The 16,892-nt window shown below is 39.4% G+C and overlaps 1 protein-coding gene across 1 annotated transcript; it reads left to right on the top strand.

The window, feature by feature from the left end:
- Positions 1-2,953: 2,953 nt before the first annotated feature.
- On the top strand, positions 2,954-16,634 carry LOC100021638 (isopentenyl-diphosphate Delta-isomerase 1). Its single transcript, XM_007504705.3, has 5 exons — positions 2,954-4,267; positions 10,561-10,733; positions 11,383-11,475; positions 14,183-14,313; positions 15,193-16,634. The coding sequence occupies exons 1-5, from the start codon at positions 4,065-4,067 to the stop codon at positions 15,508-15,510; spliced, it is 918 nt and encodes a 305-aa protein (XP_007504767.1). The 5' UTR covers positions 2,954-4,064; the 3' UTR covers positions 15,511-16,634.
- The last annotated feature ends 258 nt before the right edge of the window (positions 16,635-16,892 follow it).

Raw genomic sequence — 16,892 nt, 5'->3', positions numbered from 1 at the left:
TTTTATTAAATCCTTTTAAAATGTTTTATAAATATATCACATTATTCCAAATATGATGTCCGGTTCCTTTCTTGGTAATGATCAACAGTTTGGATAGTCTTTAACTGCTGAAGATGAGACAGCTGGGCAGGGGTATTTAGTAATCCAACTTTCTACAATATCAACTGTGAAGAATTTCAGGGCAAAGAGGTAATTTTTAAAAAATGTACCTTCTCTAATGCCATTGTAAAGCTCAAATAAGATATTTTTAAAAAGTTATTAGCATTGTACCTGACATATAGGAGGCATTATATAAATGCTTATTCTAATAATGATATCTATAAGTACAGTGCATATTTTGGTTGAAAATCCAAAAAGGGAATAAACAAGTTTTTGCAATTGAATTTTCTTCAGCTGAATATATCTTCTTAATCACACAACTAACTGAAAAGTATTAAGAATACAAGATATTTATTATGAAAAAAATTATTTGATTTCAAAGAGCAAAGCACAGCTTCAAAGGCTCTCCCTCTCCTAGGTCTTGACTGCATAGTTAAGATCACTATTTAAAGATGCTATGTTAATGAGCAAAGAAAAAGCCAAAATGCTTGTTTAATGGTCACTAAAGTGCTAGTAGTACCAAGATGGTCATCTTTCAGATGACTGTGTTGACTGCATTAAACCCTGGAATATTAAACAATCTCCTCAATGAGGTCCACAACCATTCAAAACATTTCTTACCACTCCATATAGGAAAAATCAAATTATAAAAAATTCTGTTGCTTACACTAATGTAGGATTTATTTATCTATTTATTAGAAGAATCAAATTATTACTTTCTTCTTTTTTTAAACCTTACTTTCCATCTTAGTATTGATTCTAAGGCAGAAGAATGGTAAGGGCTAGGCAATGGGGGTTAACTGACTTGTCCAGGGTCACACAGCTGGGAAGTGTCTGAGGCCAGATTTGAACCTAGGTCCTCCCATCTCTGGGCCTGACTCTCAATCCACTGGGCTATCCAACTGCCTCTCACAAACACATTTTTAAAAAATCCAAAATCACTAAGAGAAATGCAAATCAAAACAACCAGGAAGTTTCATTTCTGCAACCATGCAAACTGACAAAAAAAGAAAAAATGTTAAGTCATTGAGAATGGATGCTTTAAATAAAACAAAATTTGACAAAAGTACACACGTATACATGATTTAACCTTATTAAACAATAATAGTATGCTAAAATTATATCTTGCATTTTGTTTGTCCCTTTAAATATATCTTAATCTTACAATTTCTCTGGGAGGTAAGAAACTGACACAAATACAGATTAAATAAATTGCCCAGGGAACACATATACGAGAGACAGAATTTGAATGTAGTTCTGACCACATGCCCACAGATGTATCCACTGTGCCCCCTAGCTGTCTGACTTCGCAACCATTAATTCAAAATAACATGGATTAAATGTTCAATATACATTTTTTTAAAATTTCATTAAAAAAATATTAACAGGTATTGTTTTCTCTTCCTCTCATCTTCCCCCTTGAATCTACTCACCCATTTAAGGAGGGAAGAAAAACTTGTAACAAATATACATGGTGAAGTAAACTAGTTTCCATATTGAATATTAAACAATTAATATTTTATTCTGTATATTTAATCCATTCCTTTTTTATTTTTCAGGATGTGGGTATTTTTCTTCATCTTTAATCCTCTGGAATCACAGTTAATCATTACATTGATCAGAGTTCTTAAGTCTTTCAAAATCCATTTTTACAATGTTGATAATTATAACATTTGTGTGCTATTATATGGTATAGTATAAATTGTTCTCCTGCTTTTGCTTAATTTACTCTTAGTTCACACAGCTTTTCAGTTTCTCTGAAACTATCCCCTTTATTTATAGTTCTTTGCCACCATAAAAAGCTGCCATAAATATTTTTGAACACATAAACCTAGTCTTTTTATTATTATTATCTCTTCTGGATTACAGAATGCTTAATTCATTGTAAACTACTGTTGGGGATACAGAGATTAATAAAACAAGGCTGTACTTCTCAAAGACCTACTATTTCTATTATGGAACCTGAGTTGGAAGGCCCACTTTAAGTTATCTAAAAAGTACACAATCCCAGGGTCCCTCCTATGCAAAGCTTTTCCTGATCCCGCAAGTTTTTCTTTCCATATATATATCTTCCAATTATTTTTTGCTTATTTGTGGCAATTTTTCATTCTCCAAAGAGAAGTAAACTCCTCAGAAGCAGGGATTGTTCTTCATTCACCAAAGGTGTAAAAGGGCTACTTAAAGTTGAGTGGGGAGATCTGCCCAATTTAGATATAATCACCAAAGGTGTAAACACCCCATTCACATTTGAGTGGGGAAGGTCTGTGCAGTAGTGTAAATAAATTGTAAAAAAAAAACCTCTTTGGAAATTATATAAATTCCTGGTAACCCTATTTTAAAATATATCCAGTTCAACCTTTTTATATAATAACCTCTTTTTTTCTCTCCATACAGAATCCAGTTTTTTTCTGGATTCCAACTCCAAAACCACTTCCACTAAACTCTGCTTTCACTCTAATAATGATATTGCAACTAAAAATAACATTTTGCACAGCAAATTAACCTTAATGATCATTCAATTCCATCCTCACATTTAATAGATGAGGATAATAAAAGAGGGCACTAAAGTTTTTTAGTCAAGTGACTAGAGGTCAAGTGTCAAGAAGTCAAGATTTAGAGGTCAAGTGACTTGCTCACTCATATAGTTGATCAGGCAGGGGTGACTGGAGAAACCTCAAACTTTCTAGATTGGTCACTCAGTATAAAAATGAATTTCAACAGTAGCAATAAAGTAGAATCCTACCATCATAGTGTTCTAATGCATTTTGGGTTAAAGGATGGACTTGGGACCAAAGAACACCTTCCTTATGGGTGTGTACTATAAATTAGGGCAATCTATTGTAATGTTTTGGGCAGATAAGTGTCAAGGGGGATAAATTTTAGGGCTTAGATTCAGTAGCAAGTCTTGTGACTCTGGCAAAGAGTTTAAGCTCTCTCTGCCTCAGTTTCCTTACCAGTAAAATAGAGATAATGGACCCTATCACAAGTAGTAAAGATCAAATGAGGCAATATGTACAAACTGCTTTGCAAAGAAGGCCATTACACAAAATGGCTACCTATCATTATCGTCTTTCTGTATTATCACTGGGATTTTCCTATTAGTTTTGGCAAATAAAGCAGAAAGATTGTTAGGTTTTCTAAAGCAAGCTGGAAAGTAACTTGGGGGGGGAGGGGGATTAAAATAAACCGGTCCTTAAGTAAAATGTTCTGTACTCTTCATTAAAAAAATAATAATGTTATATGTCTAAAAATGCTCTTCATAGAAAAAAATTACGAAAATATTCCCATGAGCTATTTAAGTCAAGATTTGGATAAAATCAAGCCAATTTTTTTCAGCAGCTCTAAACTTTTCGTCCAGCCTCTAGAAAGACACCAAAGGAGTCTTTTCCAGCTAGCTCATGAAGAAGCCGGCACAAGAGCTAAGAGCAGGGTCAAGGCCCCTTCGTTAGGAAGAGAGAGAAAAGGAGAGGACCCAGAGAGAGTGGGACGCTGAGAGGGAGTGAAGGGGGAGGACAGCCAACAGGTGCCAAAGCCGAGCACCACGATCCCCTACACAGGATTCCCCTTCCAATCCCGCCCTTTCCGCAGCCATGGACACTAACGGATTGGCCAAGCCCAACGAGACTGAAAGGCGCGCCTGGCTGTTGGCTGGGGCACGAGCTAACAGTAACATCCCGCCCCTTCCCGGAAAAAGAACTACAAGTCCGAGTTGAGGCCAGGAGTCGAGTCTTCGTTTCTCTGGTCTCGCCCCAGGGTCCCGGAGTTCTTAGGCTGAGCTCTCCAGTGTGCTCCGTTTGCTTCGACTCGCCCCACTTCGCTCTCCCCTGGGAGGGTGTGGCAGACCGAAAGGGGCAGGATTCGAGGGGAGGACCCGATAAACACGCCTTCGCTGTCGCCTGCAGTGGAGCCATCAGGCGATCGGGCTACGTGAGGCGCGGGGCGGCCCGCGATTGGTCGGCTCGAGAATGTGGCGCGGCCCAGCGTGGCTGGCGTTGGCCGGGGCGCTGCGGGGCGGGGCCTGGGCCGCAGCGCGGGGCTTGGGCTCCTCCTACGCTTCGCTTCTCTTAAGCTCCCGAGGTGGTCTCAGTACCGAGATCTCAGGCTCCTGGTTCAGCGGCTCAGTCTGCGGATCCGAGCCTCAGCACCGAAACTTCAGCGGGAGTGCGGGGTAAGAGGCAGGCTCCCGCTGGAAGCAGGGCCGGGGTTGCGGAGACCAGCGGTGCTCATGGGAGGAGGGGTATACGTACCTGATGAATTAGGGGCGATGCTCAGCTGGCGCGGTGTGGGGTGCTCACTTCCATCAGGGGCGGAGTGGTCTGATGCAGCCTCGGACTCCTGGGTTCAGCTCTGGTCGCAGGAGTCCAGGAGCTGGGGCCCTCGGACAATCACTTAACCTCCCCCAGTCTGCTTTTCTTCATCCGTAAAAGAGATGCTTAGCAAATGTCAGAGATTCCTCCTTATTCCATTGTAATAAAACGGTTCCTCCCTGCCCTCAGACTTCACTTAAAAGAGGGATAAGAGCCTCCAAAAAGGAAGGTTGGAGGATCCTGAGCGAACTCCTGATGGATTTAGCATCCGAAGGATCCACTGTGGGAATCAATGTGGCACCGTCGGGGCATTCTAGGGAGAAGAGTCGGAGGGTGGAGCGGGGAGGTTGTCGTCAAAGTCTGTCAGGGAAGGGGGAATGGTGAACTCTTTAGCAGTGGACAATTGGAAACCACTGTGATTAGCTATAACATCCAGAGCTATAAAGGATTCTTGTTGATCATCTAGCACAAACATTTTGCAGATGAAACTAGGATCTAAAGAATTTGATTGGCTTTTGTCAAGCAACACTGGTTAATAAGGAACAACTGGAAGTTAACCCCCCCCCCCCAATTTTGTGGTGCCCAGGCCAGCAGGCTGTGAATGCAATGGAAGCTTAATTTTTTAACTTGAGGTACTGAGATCTTACAGGGGTAATTGACTTGAAAAGCCGCTCTATGACTTAAATGCCTTAAAAGGCATTTGCTTCACTTATTCAACCTAAGAAACAGGTCTGATTTCTAATGGTATGGGATTGTGATGGTGAACCTATGGCACATGTGCCAAAGTCAGCACCCAGAAACCTCTCTTGGCTTGGCCCCAAATGCAGGGGGTGGGGCATTCTAGTCTTTATACACTGTTGCAGGGGCCCCAGCATGGCTCCGCCCCATCCCAACCCTCCCCAACCCTCCCCCAGGCTTCCAGGAGCTGATCAAAAGCAGCAGGCTTGCCCTAGGGCTCTGGTGTAGGCCACCCCCCTCAGGTTGGCAATAGATTCAAGGCATCTATCACCCTGCAAAAGGTAGAAAGCCCTTTTAGTCTTTGTGGACACCCTAACTGGGAGAATAGAACAAGTAACAGTTTTGCTTTTGTAAGCAAAGAATTGATTGGATCCAGGCCCTCCTGGAGTGCACTGACCCTAATTAAACTAACCCACTGAACAAATCTAGGGCAGAGCTCCTTTCACCAAGCCCTGAGGGAATGTGCTAATCAGATCCTTCAAAGGAGGATGGGTAAATCACACACCCAGCCCAAAACAGGTTAGCTAATACCTCCATCAAGCCATCCCATCTACCCTCACAGCTGTAAAACTGGAAGGGCACTGTTGCAGTCCACTGGTATAAGACTTGATGCAGTCTAATTCAAATAGAACTGAATTCCCAAGGCTTCATATTGGCTTAGAAAATTAGAAATAAATAGTATCTGGATTGTATTGCATTTTATTTATTTTGATAAAAATTCCTATTTTAATCTGGTTTGGCATGCCCTCAAATGTTTGGCAGGTTCCAGTGAGTTTTACACCCATTTGATAAGTATAGGAGTTGGTGTGGAGATTTTTCTATTCATAACCTACCCTTTAAAAAAGGTGTTAGGTACATAGGTCTATAAAAATTATGATCCCATTTCTTACCTTGACTAATTTCTGACTTCCAAATAATTATTTTGTTTTGTTTTCTTATGTGCTTTATTTCACATCATACATCAAATTTTAGACTCTGAAACCTCTTACAGTCAACCCATGCACTGTCATCCCCACTGTAACGTACCCAACAAGAGTAGTCATCTAGATGCTTTGAAGGCCTCTAATAAAGACCATTACTTCCTAAGACATAGTTAATTTTGGAGAGTTCTAATTCTTAGGAAGTTTTTCCTGATGTCAATCTTAATTTTCTTTTTTCAATTTTCCATCCATTGTTTCTAGTTCTGATCTTTCTTCTACATTAAAGCCCTTTGGATATTTGTAGAAACAGCTTTATATTCTCCCAAAGTCTTTCACAATAAGTAGGCCCAATTTTTTCTGCCTCAGGTGGCATGAACTTAAAGACCCATCACCATTCCGGTCATCCTCTTCTGGATTCTCTTCTTCTTTTCAACATCCTTAAACTATGGTGCCCAGATTGAATCTAGTATACCATATGCAATGTGACCAGGCTAAAGTAGCAAGGCACAAATCACTTTATTATCCCTGAAGTTTTGCTTTCTCTGATACGGGCCAAAAGTATGTTAGCTTTTTTGGCTGCCATATCCCACTGTTGATTCATATTGACTTGGTAGTCCATGAAAAACCTCCGATCTTTTTCAGACAAAACTAGGCAGGTATTTTCCATCCTTGTACTTGAAAAGATAATTTCTTTTAATCCCACATACTTAGATATTACATTTATATCTTTTGAATTTTATCTAAAGAGATTTGACTCAGTGATCTAGCCTTTATTTTTTGTTGTTGTTCCTTTCTCTCCTGACCCTTATTTTAATTTTCTCTCCCAACTTTGTGTCTCCTGCATATTTGAACATCCTACCCCCTAGTCTTTTATCCAGATCATTGATAATCCCAGGGCCAAGTAAAGATCCCGAGGACAGTCCCCTGGAGACATCCTACAAGTTAAAGTTAATATGGAGCCCTTCACTTCTCCTACTCCTAGAACCCAGGAATTTAGCACATACTAAAGCAGCTGTACAACTTTGAAGGTTAGAGGTAAAAGAATTTATCTAACATTGCACAGACCTAGGCAAGTTAGGTAAATGCCCAAAGACACAAGTAGCCAGTGGAAGAGCCTATGACACCAAGGCTGGGTGCTTTCATTGCAATAAGCATCATGGGTCAGTAAGGTGCTCAGTATAAAGTTCTGAAGTCTAAGAGTCCAAGGTAAAACCTTAAAAGTAGCACTGTGATTTGTTATGATCACTATGAATAGCTGTGAACTTAATTTTATCTAACAACAGCCTTATTTTTAAATGTTTGATTGCTGTTTAAAGAAGAATTTTAATATAACTTAAATTTTTATTTGTTTCTTACATTAAAACTCCCAGGAATCTCCCACCCTCCATCCTCTCTGCATACTAGAGAAAGCATCATTTAACAAAAAGATATGTGTATATATACAATTATGTCTAGCTATATTTCTTTTATATCAATTCTATCTCTGGAAGTGGACATAGACAAGTCATTCTTCAAACAATATTTCTTTTGCTGTATATAATGTTCTTTTGGTTCTGCTCATTTCACTTTCATATTATCTTTCCATGTTTTTAAAAACCAACTTGCTCATTATTTCTTACACATAGTAGTATTCCATCACAATCATATGCCACAACTTGTTTAGCCATTCCCCAATTGATGGGCATCCCTTTAATTTTCAGTTCTTTGCCACCACAAAACTGCTATAAATATTTTAGAACATAGTTTCTTTTCCTCTTCTCTGTGATTATCCTATTTGGGGTCCTTTCAAAGGCCTTTATTGTTTTAATTCCTCTTTTTTTGAAACTGGATTTACCCCTTATCCTTGCCTTTTTCCTCCATCCTCCACTCCACTGCTCTAATGAGCTCTTTTAGTTCTGTTTCTTTTTAGGTTTCTGAAATTGGCTTGCTTTTTTTTTTTCAATTAAAGTTATTTTACTGTGGTTTTGAAAATAATGACTATGTTCTATGATTCTGAAAATAGCTATAAGAAGTTACTTTTGAAGGATATATTAGAATAAAGAACATGGGATTCTGCGTGCCTTTAGAATCTCTGTAATGCAATCTACTAATGCTTTCAGGTGCTAACTGTAAGATCTTCCCATCCAACATTATCAGTCACTCAATATTTATTAAGTATGTGTCAGGCACTCTGCTAAGTCTTGGAGATATAAAGACCCTGCTTAACAGGACATCAAAAATTGAGGCTCGGATGACTTGTCCAAAGGTCCTAGCTAGGTAATGGCAGAGCTGGGAGTAGAGCATGTCTCTTGATTGCTTGCCTAGTGTCCTTTCCACTGTCCAGGGAAATAAAGACAGCTTAAGAAGGATTTCAGAATTGGGTGGTTATGGAAACAAGGACCACCCTGAGCAAGAGAAAGGATTAGAAATTTGTATTCCGTAAAGAATTTAGTGGTGTAGTTACACCTACATTGACTTCCCCTCTACCCCTATCCCCCAGGAACAGAAATTAGCTGCCAAATTTTCTTGAGGCTAATTTTGCTTCTCCTCATTTACATTTCACTTCAAGTATCATATTGCTGTCAACACTGTAGTTGCATATTTCTCAAATATATCGTATTCTTTTCTCTCTTGCTTATGTTTTGCTTTTTTAGATTTTTAAAATCTAGGTAAGGAAAGCCAATCTGAGATATGGGTATAAAACTGGACCTAAAACCCATAAACTGATAGTAATTTTCAACCAATCCTGATCCTCTTGAGTTTCTTCCCTGTAGTGGAAGGAACACATTTCTGTCTCTCTTCTTCAACATGGTAGATATAAAAAGAATTTCAAGGGAACAATTTATTATGGGTCACAGCCACTGGAGTAAGGAAACTTCATGGACTACTGAGAGGGCATTTAAGATGGACTCCAATGGGGACTGGAAATTGTAGTGCCAGAGATGAGGGGCAGCAGGAATTCCTAGAGGAACTAGTCTTACCCTAGAGATTGTTTCATATGATGCTAAACATAGTGTTAAGTCCATCCTATGTGTAAGAAAGGATACTGTTGTTAAACAAACAATAACCCTTGCCCTGGAAGATCTTATTATTTCATTAGAATTTGGGGGAGAAAGGGGAGAAGTGGAAAAGGAGAAGGAATTTAGACATAATTAAATATAATCATATAAATTGAGGGGAGAAAAAGGTAAATATAGCAGTGCTGTTATCTGAGCATTGAAGATAAGTGTTCTGGAGTTGTGGCTAAACAGGGAATTCATTGTAGTCATGGTGACGAGGCATTGTAGAGATCAGATGTGCAAATTTTTTAATCATAACAGAACAGCTAATGGTGTAGTTTGACTGATATTTATATAGAAGCAATGGACAGTGGCATCTGAAGTTCTGTGAGCAGGAGAGTGACAGTCTGGTGTTTGCTTTAGGAATATTATTTTGGCATTCTGCAGAAAATTATTTGGAAAGGTTGGGGTGGAGAGTCCTTGAGTCAAGAGGACTGATGGAAAGTCTCTTACAGTGGTCCAAGCAATAACTGAACTGAAATATAGTTAAGTAAATGGAAAGAAGAGCACACTTGAGAGATGTGGAGTTAAAATCTGAGATTTGGCAGCTGTTTTGAGTATAGCAGTGAAGAAGTAGGAAGAGTCAGTATTCATACTCTGAGTGACTGAGAAATGCCTCCAACAGAAATAAGCAAGTTTAGCTAGTGGGCAAGTTTAGAGAAGATGTTTTGGACATGTTGAGTTTAAGATGTCTTTAAACAATTCAGAAGGAAATATCCAGCAGCAGGAAATTGGCAAATGTGGGAGAGGAGTTCAGGAGAGAAAGGAGGGTCGAATCTGTGGATTTGGGAATTATGGTGCCAACTATCATAGAGATAATACACAAATTGGACGTGATCAAGGGAACTAAAAGAAGAGGGAGCAGTCAGTCATAGAACTGAATTGAAGCCCTTGAGCCTCACCCCTCTCCATGTGCAGAGGAAGCAGCTGGGGCTTGGAGTGGTTAAATGACTTGCCCAGAGTGATACAGTGAATCTGGATTTAACCCAGTTCTTTTGACTCCCGAGTCTAGTGCCTACGCTGCCTCTCATTGGTCAACAATGTTAGAAGCTGCAGAGAAGTCGAGAAAGAATGAGTCCTGAGAAAAGACATGAGATGTGGGGATGAATAGCTTTGCTGATCTTGGGGAGAGCAGTGTCAGCCCAATGGGGGGAGGGGCTGTTAGAAAATTGACTGCAGAGTTGAGAAGTGAGTGAGAGATGAAAGTGGGGATGTAGCAGGTTTGTCCCTCAGAGAGGGGAGGGGGAGAAGACAAGCTGACGGGAATCTTTAAGCCTGGGGTGGCTGAGAACATGCTGATAGGCAGTCGTGAAGGAGCAAATAAGGGGGAAGAGATTGAAGGTGGCCTTGTGTGCCGGCACAATAAGCCTGTTTAGAAGATGGGAGGGGGTCCAGGTGGGAAGGAGCGGATTTCATTGATGCTGACAAGAAACAATTTCTCCTCCTTTTTATCATCAGCTTCTTGGGAAGGATTAAACATATTGCAACAATGCCCGAAATCAACACGGATGATCTGGATGAGCAGCAAGTTCAGCTCCTGGCAGAGATGTGCATTCTTATTGATGAAAATGACAATAAGATCGGTGCAGAGACCAAAAAGAATTGCCATCTGAATGAAAACATTGACAAAGGTAGAGTCGGCATCTCTTGTTCTGCCATTGCAGTTGGCCAAGACAACCCTCAGAGACTTGGGGATGGGACGGTGTCCAGAGCAGTCGTCGTCAGCGACGTAGAGCGACCTCAGCCTTTAAGTCTGTGTTAGCATAGCAGCTCTCCCCCTCCGTTTTACTCGCGTCTTATGCAGAGGCTTGAGGCCCATTTCTTGTTAATAAAGAAGAAAAAAGCCAAATGCTGAGACCCACCTGATTCATCATGCAGAGGGAGCCATGGCAGAGCCACGGGCAGCTGCCATCCCTGAGCCAAACAGCCTTGGCGAGGGTGTGGGCCTGGCATGACAGAGCCACCAACTACTATGAGTCAGTCGCTCTGTCACCACAACCCCCCGTCCTCAGTTTCCCCATTCATGAAGGGACAGAGTTGGAACAGATGCTTCTTAGGTCCCTTCCAACTCTCAGTCTCAGTCCTATTGTCTAGTAACAACAACCTGCTCTGGGCGGCTGCAGAACCAGGCTGGGGTCAGCTTTTCACAAAGAACTAGATGTGGGAGGAGAGTACCACGGGGACAGGGATGGGCTACAAGAGAACTGTGGGAGGCCAAAAGGGGAAACACAGAAGTTTTGTGTAAGCCACGTTGCTCTGAATAGTTCTTTTTTCTTTCAGGGTTATTACATCGAGCTTTTAGCGTCTTTTTATTTAATACAGAAAACAAATTATTACTGCAGCAGAGATCAGATGCTAAAATTACTTTTCCAGGTCAGTACACTTATTTTCCATTTATATGGTCTAAATAGCATGGTAAGATGGAATGAGCCAAGCTTTTGGAACATCAAACCCTTGGGTTCAAGTCATACCTTATTAACTGACTGTGGGACCTAGGGCCAGGCATTCAACTCCCATCCTTTCATCTGCAAAATGGGGAGAGTGATCCATGGGATGTTTCATTGAGCGCTTTGAGGTTTCTAAAGCACTTTATACCCATTAATCATCTCATCCAAGCCTCAGTTTCCCCTTCTGAGCAGTGAGGCAGGGGGACTCACTGGTTTTTAAGGTCTCCATCTCTACAGTCTGTTTCTTGGAACCCCTCTGAGGGAGGCAGCACAGGTCTTAATGGGCCATTTTTACAGATAAACAGACTGCATGTTAGAGAAGGTAATTGACTTATTCATGAGTGCACTGCTATGCTAGTTAGTGCCAGAGGCGGGATTTGAAATCAGGGCTTGACTGTTGAGTCTAGCATCCCCCCCACCCCCATACTCCCTCTCATGGGATTGTCAGGAGGACCAGATGAGATGAAGGGCTTCACAAACCTGAAGGCGTGAGGGGAAATTAGCTGCTGCTCGTCTTCTTTTTTTAAGCCCAGTATTTGTGTATTGGTTCTAAGCTAGAAGAATGGTAAGGGCTGGGCAATAGGGGTGAAGTGACTTCCCCAGGGCCATACAGTGAGGAAGTGTCTGAGGTCAGATTTGAACCCAGGACTTCTTGCCTCCAAGGCCTGGCTTTCTATCCATTGAGCCACCTCACTGCCCCCAGCTGCTCTTATAATCTCTAAAGTGGGAGGGAACGGTTCTTATAACTTCATCTATCGTGACTCTCAGGAACAGTTAGGGAATGGAATTGAGTACTGAGTGAGAAAGATGCCAAAAATAATGTCTTGGTTTAAAGGAACAGAAGTATTTGTTGTTTCTAACAATTTTTTTTTCATGTTAATAGATCTTCATGGCAGGCATTAGTTTTCATGTACTTGTGCAAAGTATATGAACTTTACCAAGGTTTACTCTTTAAATTTATAAAGAAGTTATATATGTTTAAATGCCTTTACAAAGCATCTTCTGAAGCACAGTGGGATTTTTCTAACTGTAAACCATTTTTAACAAAGCCATGTTTAGAGTCCAGTGTTGGCTTTGACACTTGTGTGACAGACTAAAGCACTCTCTCAGAATCTCAGTTAACTCGTCTTCCAAATGAGGGGATTGAGCTAGATGGTCTTTAAAACTTCCACATTTAGGCTCTTGGGTTCTGTAATTCTGACCCTACAAGGGGTCATTAACTAATCAGTTAAAAAACGAAAGACAGAATACTCACCTGCCAGATTGTGCCAAGAGCAGGGATCTTGAAGCTAGTTAGAGGAGGCAAAGGAAAAGAAAACACATTTTTTAATAAAATGGAAGCGATGCCGTGCAGCTTTATAACTGTCCTTTCTGCTTTGACCATGAGGTAGCAGAGAGCACTTGAAAGAGACAGTGTAGAACAGTCCTTGTTTTTCATTCCGCCCCCCACTTCTGCAGAATCAGAATCTCTCTTTAGACCTCTTCTGTCTGCATCACAGTGTGCCCGAGGGGCATCTCTCCAAGTTAAAAGATGCCGAGTGAAGGGAGCGCCACCCCCAGAGCAGAAAGCCAGAATTTAATTCAATGATTAAGTGCTTCAGATCAGTTTGAGATCTAGAATGACGCACCCAGAGGTGTGTGTTTATTTCAGTCCTGCTCAGAATCGCATTTCCTGTTTAAATATAGTCCTTTCTATACATCCTTAGCCGTTTTAATTAAGAATTCCATTTTTATAGGAAAAATAGAACTAAATCTCTGTTCTCTACACCAATGAGGATGCTAATTGTTGGATCATATGACTGTAGACCCCTTGATGCCAGCCTGCTTCTAGTGTGAGCATGCTGCAGTTCTTTTTGTATTACTCACAAAGTGTCTAGTAAGTGTTGTGCATACAGTTACCTGAATGATTAAAAGAATAATAAAGTTGCAGTGTGAAAAAACTGCCCGGGCAACAAGGTGACTCAGTAGATAGAGAGCCAGGCCCAGAGAAGGGGAGGTCCTGGGTTCAAATCTGGCCTCAGACACTTCCTAGCTGTGTGACCCTGGGCAAGTCACAGTCTCAGTTTCCTTATCTGTAAAATGGGGTTAATAAAAATAGCACAACATTCTTGGGATGTTGTGAAGATCAAATGAGATAACACATGTAAATGCTTTGGAAACCCTAAAGTGCTACTTAAATAATATCATTATTATTTTTATCATTATTACTGAAGACAGATGTTTCTTTAGGTGATACACATGAACTAGCAGAGGTGATTCTAAGGAGAAGAACACCTTGACTTATATTTTTTGATGTATCAATGTATAAATGTCCATTGTAGTAAAGCATTCATGCTTGCATGTTGAAATTTATTTGGATAGGGAATACCTTTTTTTTTGTATTCATGTTTATGGGGTTAATGCTGCTGGTCAGAAGCAAGTAAACTGTGGCATTAGAGCCCTTTCTCATTAAGGGGAAGATGGTCTTTTCCCAAATCTCTAATTTAACACAGATTTTTAATATCTCAAAAATACAGAAATGTACATTATAAACTGATTTTTATGTTATAAAAAATGGAAAATTTTTTAAAAAATCACTTCTCTATACCATGTTCATGATCTTTCAGGTAATTTATTCTCTTAACATTTTACAGGTTGTTTTACAAACACTTGTTGTAGCCATCCACTAAGCACTCCAGTCGAATTGGAAGAAAATAATGCCATAGGAGTAAGGCGGGCAGCTCAGAGACGTTTAAAGGCTGAACTAGGGATCCCCATGGAACAGGTAACAAATGATACTATGGGATACCCACTGAGGGAGAACTAAATGGAAGTTGAATCTTGATTTTTGCAGTCAGATTACAAGATAAATTTGGATTCTTGAAGTCCCTTATTAATATACCTTTGATTGTATTATACCTTCAACTAGCATGAATAAATACAGACTAAAATTTAGAGTTTCATTTTTTCTTAATCATCAGGCATGTTGACACAGTCTGGTTTTCCTTTCCCCATGAATCCCTGCCCTTGTGTTTGGGGACTCCCATAGACATTCTAGCTCCTGCTAGATATAGGCTGTACCCCTTTCCTGGAACCTTCCCCCTCCTTCTCTTTGCCTCTCACAAGGGCCAGCTCAGGTGTCATGTCCTACTCAAACCCAACTTCATTTCCTTAGTCCTGGGTGCTCCTTCCCTCCTCAGATTATGTATTTACTCATTGGTTAATGTTTCTCTTTCCCTACAAAGTTCTTTATGGACAAGAAGTGCCTTTTTCTTTTTTGTGTTTGTATTCTCAGCACCTGGAACAGTATTTTTGCATATAAGAGAAACTGAGGTGTTTGGTTTGAATATAATGCTGTTATTTCAGAAATGTTCTCAAACATCTTTATAACAAAGTATGATATTCATACACAACTTCAAAAGGATGAAAATGTCTAAAACAATGCTTTATTCTAGATGCTAGGTCTCACAAGACTTTTTAAACTATTCAGATATTAGGTGTTTTTCCCAATAAACCTGTCTTCCAAGGATAGTTCAAACTACAACTGTCCTTTTGTTCAAGATGTTGTTGAAATGTTCCCTAAAAATTATCTTCATTATGCTAGAAATGTGAAGATTTTTTTCCTTTTCTTTACTATTAATAAAATCTCTTATTTTTGTCATAGGTTCCTCCAGAAGATATTTCCTATTTAACACGAATCCACTACAAAGCACAATCTGATGGGATTTGGGGAGAACATGAAATTGATTATATCTTGTTTGTGAGGAAGAATGTAACGTTAGATCCAGATCCTAATGAGATCAAAAGCTATTGTTATGTCACCAAGAAGGAACTAGAAGAACTCCTGGAAAAAGCAGCTAATGGGGAAATTAAAATTACACCATGGTTCAAAATCATTGCTGAGACTTTTCTTTTTAAATGGTGGGATAACTTGAATCATTTGAATCGATTTGTTGAACATGAGAAAATTCATAGAATGTAAAAATGTGGGTCTAGAAAAGTCCACATTAAAGTCATTTTAAAATTACCTTGTTCTCTTTTAAGAGGACCACTGCAGATGATAAACTATTTGAATATATAAGAAAGACCACTGGCTAGGTGACTGTAAATTGTATGCCTTATGTGTACACATGTCCAAAAGGTGTATACATGTGGAAATTTTTTTAATTTAAAATAAAACAACCACACATGCCTGCAGACACTTATTTTAATGTGTGCCTGAAAAATCTCTTTGTGGCAAATTTGCACAAATTAAGTTTTAATATGATTGGGACAGACTTTTTCAGTGTCTTAAGTTTCTATTATGGTTCAGATAAAAAGTATTTGTCTAAAGGACGACTATATTTACTTACGAGTAAAATATTGATTACCTTTTTTATCTAGTTGGCTATTTTGAAACATTGAAATAATTTTATTGTAACTATTGAACTGTTATAGAAAATTCTGAGGAAATTGGTGATGTTTCAGGTTTAGTTTCTTTACCTCTATTCCAAGGGAAAATGGAAGTTAGTCATTCTGGAAGTGGGTCTTTAAGGAAAAAGGTGGGGGGGAAGTAGTTTTAGGTTTTAGCACTACTCTGTATAAGTACTTGAACTCAAACAGCACTGTTCTAGGGAGAAATGAATAGCAAAAAAACTTTAAAATCACAATAATTACAGCCACTCAAAAATGGGGAATGTAGAACCAACAATATGAAGAGCATGATTTGACTGTAGAAGAGAATGACTCTTTTAAGATAGTGGATAGCAAGACATTCTGTGAGCCATCCTGAACCAAGTCAATAATAGGTTATTGAGGTAATAATATGCAGTTTTAAACTTCACCTTCTGACTCATCTGGGTAGATCTAGTTAACAATAAAAGATCTAACAAAAGAAGAAGAGAATATTTAAAATTTGTTTCTTAAACCTAAGGTACATAGGTAAAATGGGGAGTAGTGGAGAGAATCGTATGTCCTTAAACTTGAACATGTATTTATTTATACTTTCTATATGATAATATTGATTTTTTTTGTCCTGCTAATCTGTATACAGCATGACTTATGATGGACTTATTTTACTAAACAATGTATAAATAAAATCAATAAAAGAATTTTCACATTCTTTAACTTCATGACTATTTTTATCTATTAATCAAGATGATATTCTGTCAACTGCAGTTTGAAAAAATGGATGAGTTGAATTAAGCATTTGTTACTATGTGCCAAACCCTGTTCAGGGCTGGGATACATAGAGAAAAGTAAGACAGTTCACACTCATGAAGGAAAGACTTCAACTACAAGTTAAATGGAAAAGTCCAATGGTTTTTAAGGTGCTGAGAAAAAGCAGATGATGCAGCCTTCCTTTTTATTTTTTAAACCTTTTCT

The sequence above is a fragment of the Monodelphis domestica genome, chromosome 5 (assembly GCF_027887165.1).
Source record: "Monodelphis domestica isolate mMonDom1 chromosome 5, mMonDom1.pri, whole genome shotgun sequence".
In the NCBI taxonomy this organism is placed as follows: domain Eukaryota; kingdom Metazoa; phylum Chordata; class Mammalia; order Didelphimorphia; family Didelphidae; genus Monodelphis; species Monodelphis domestica.
Note: the sequence above shows the minus strand (reverse complement) of the source record. Positions and strands in the feature narration are given on the sequence as shown.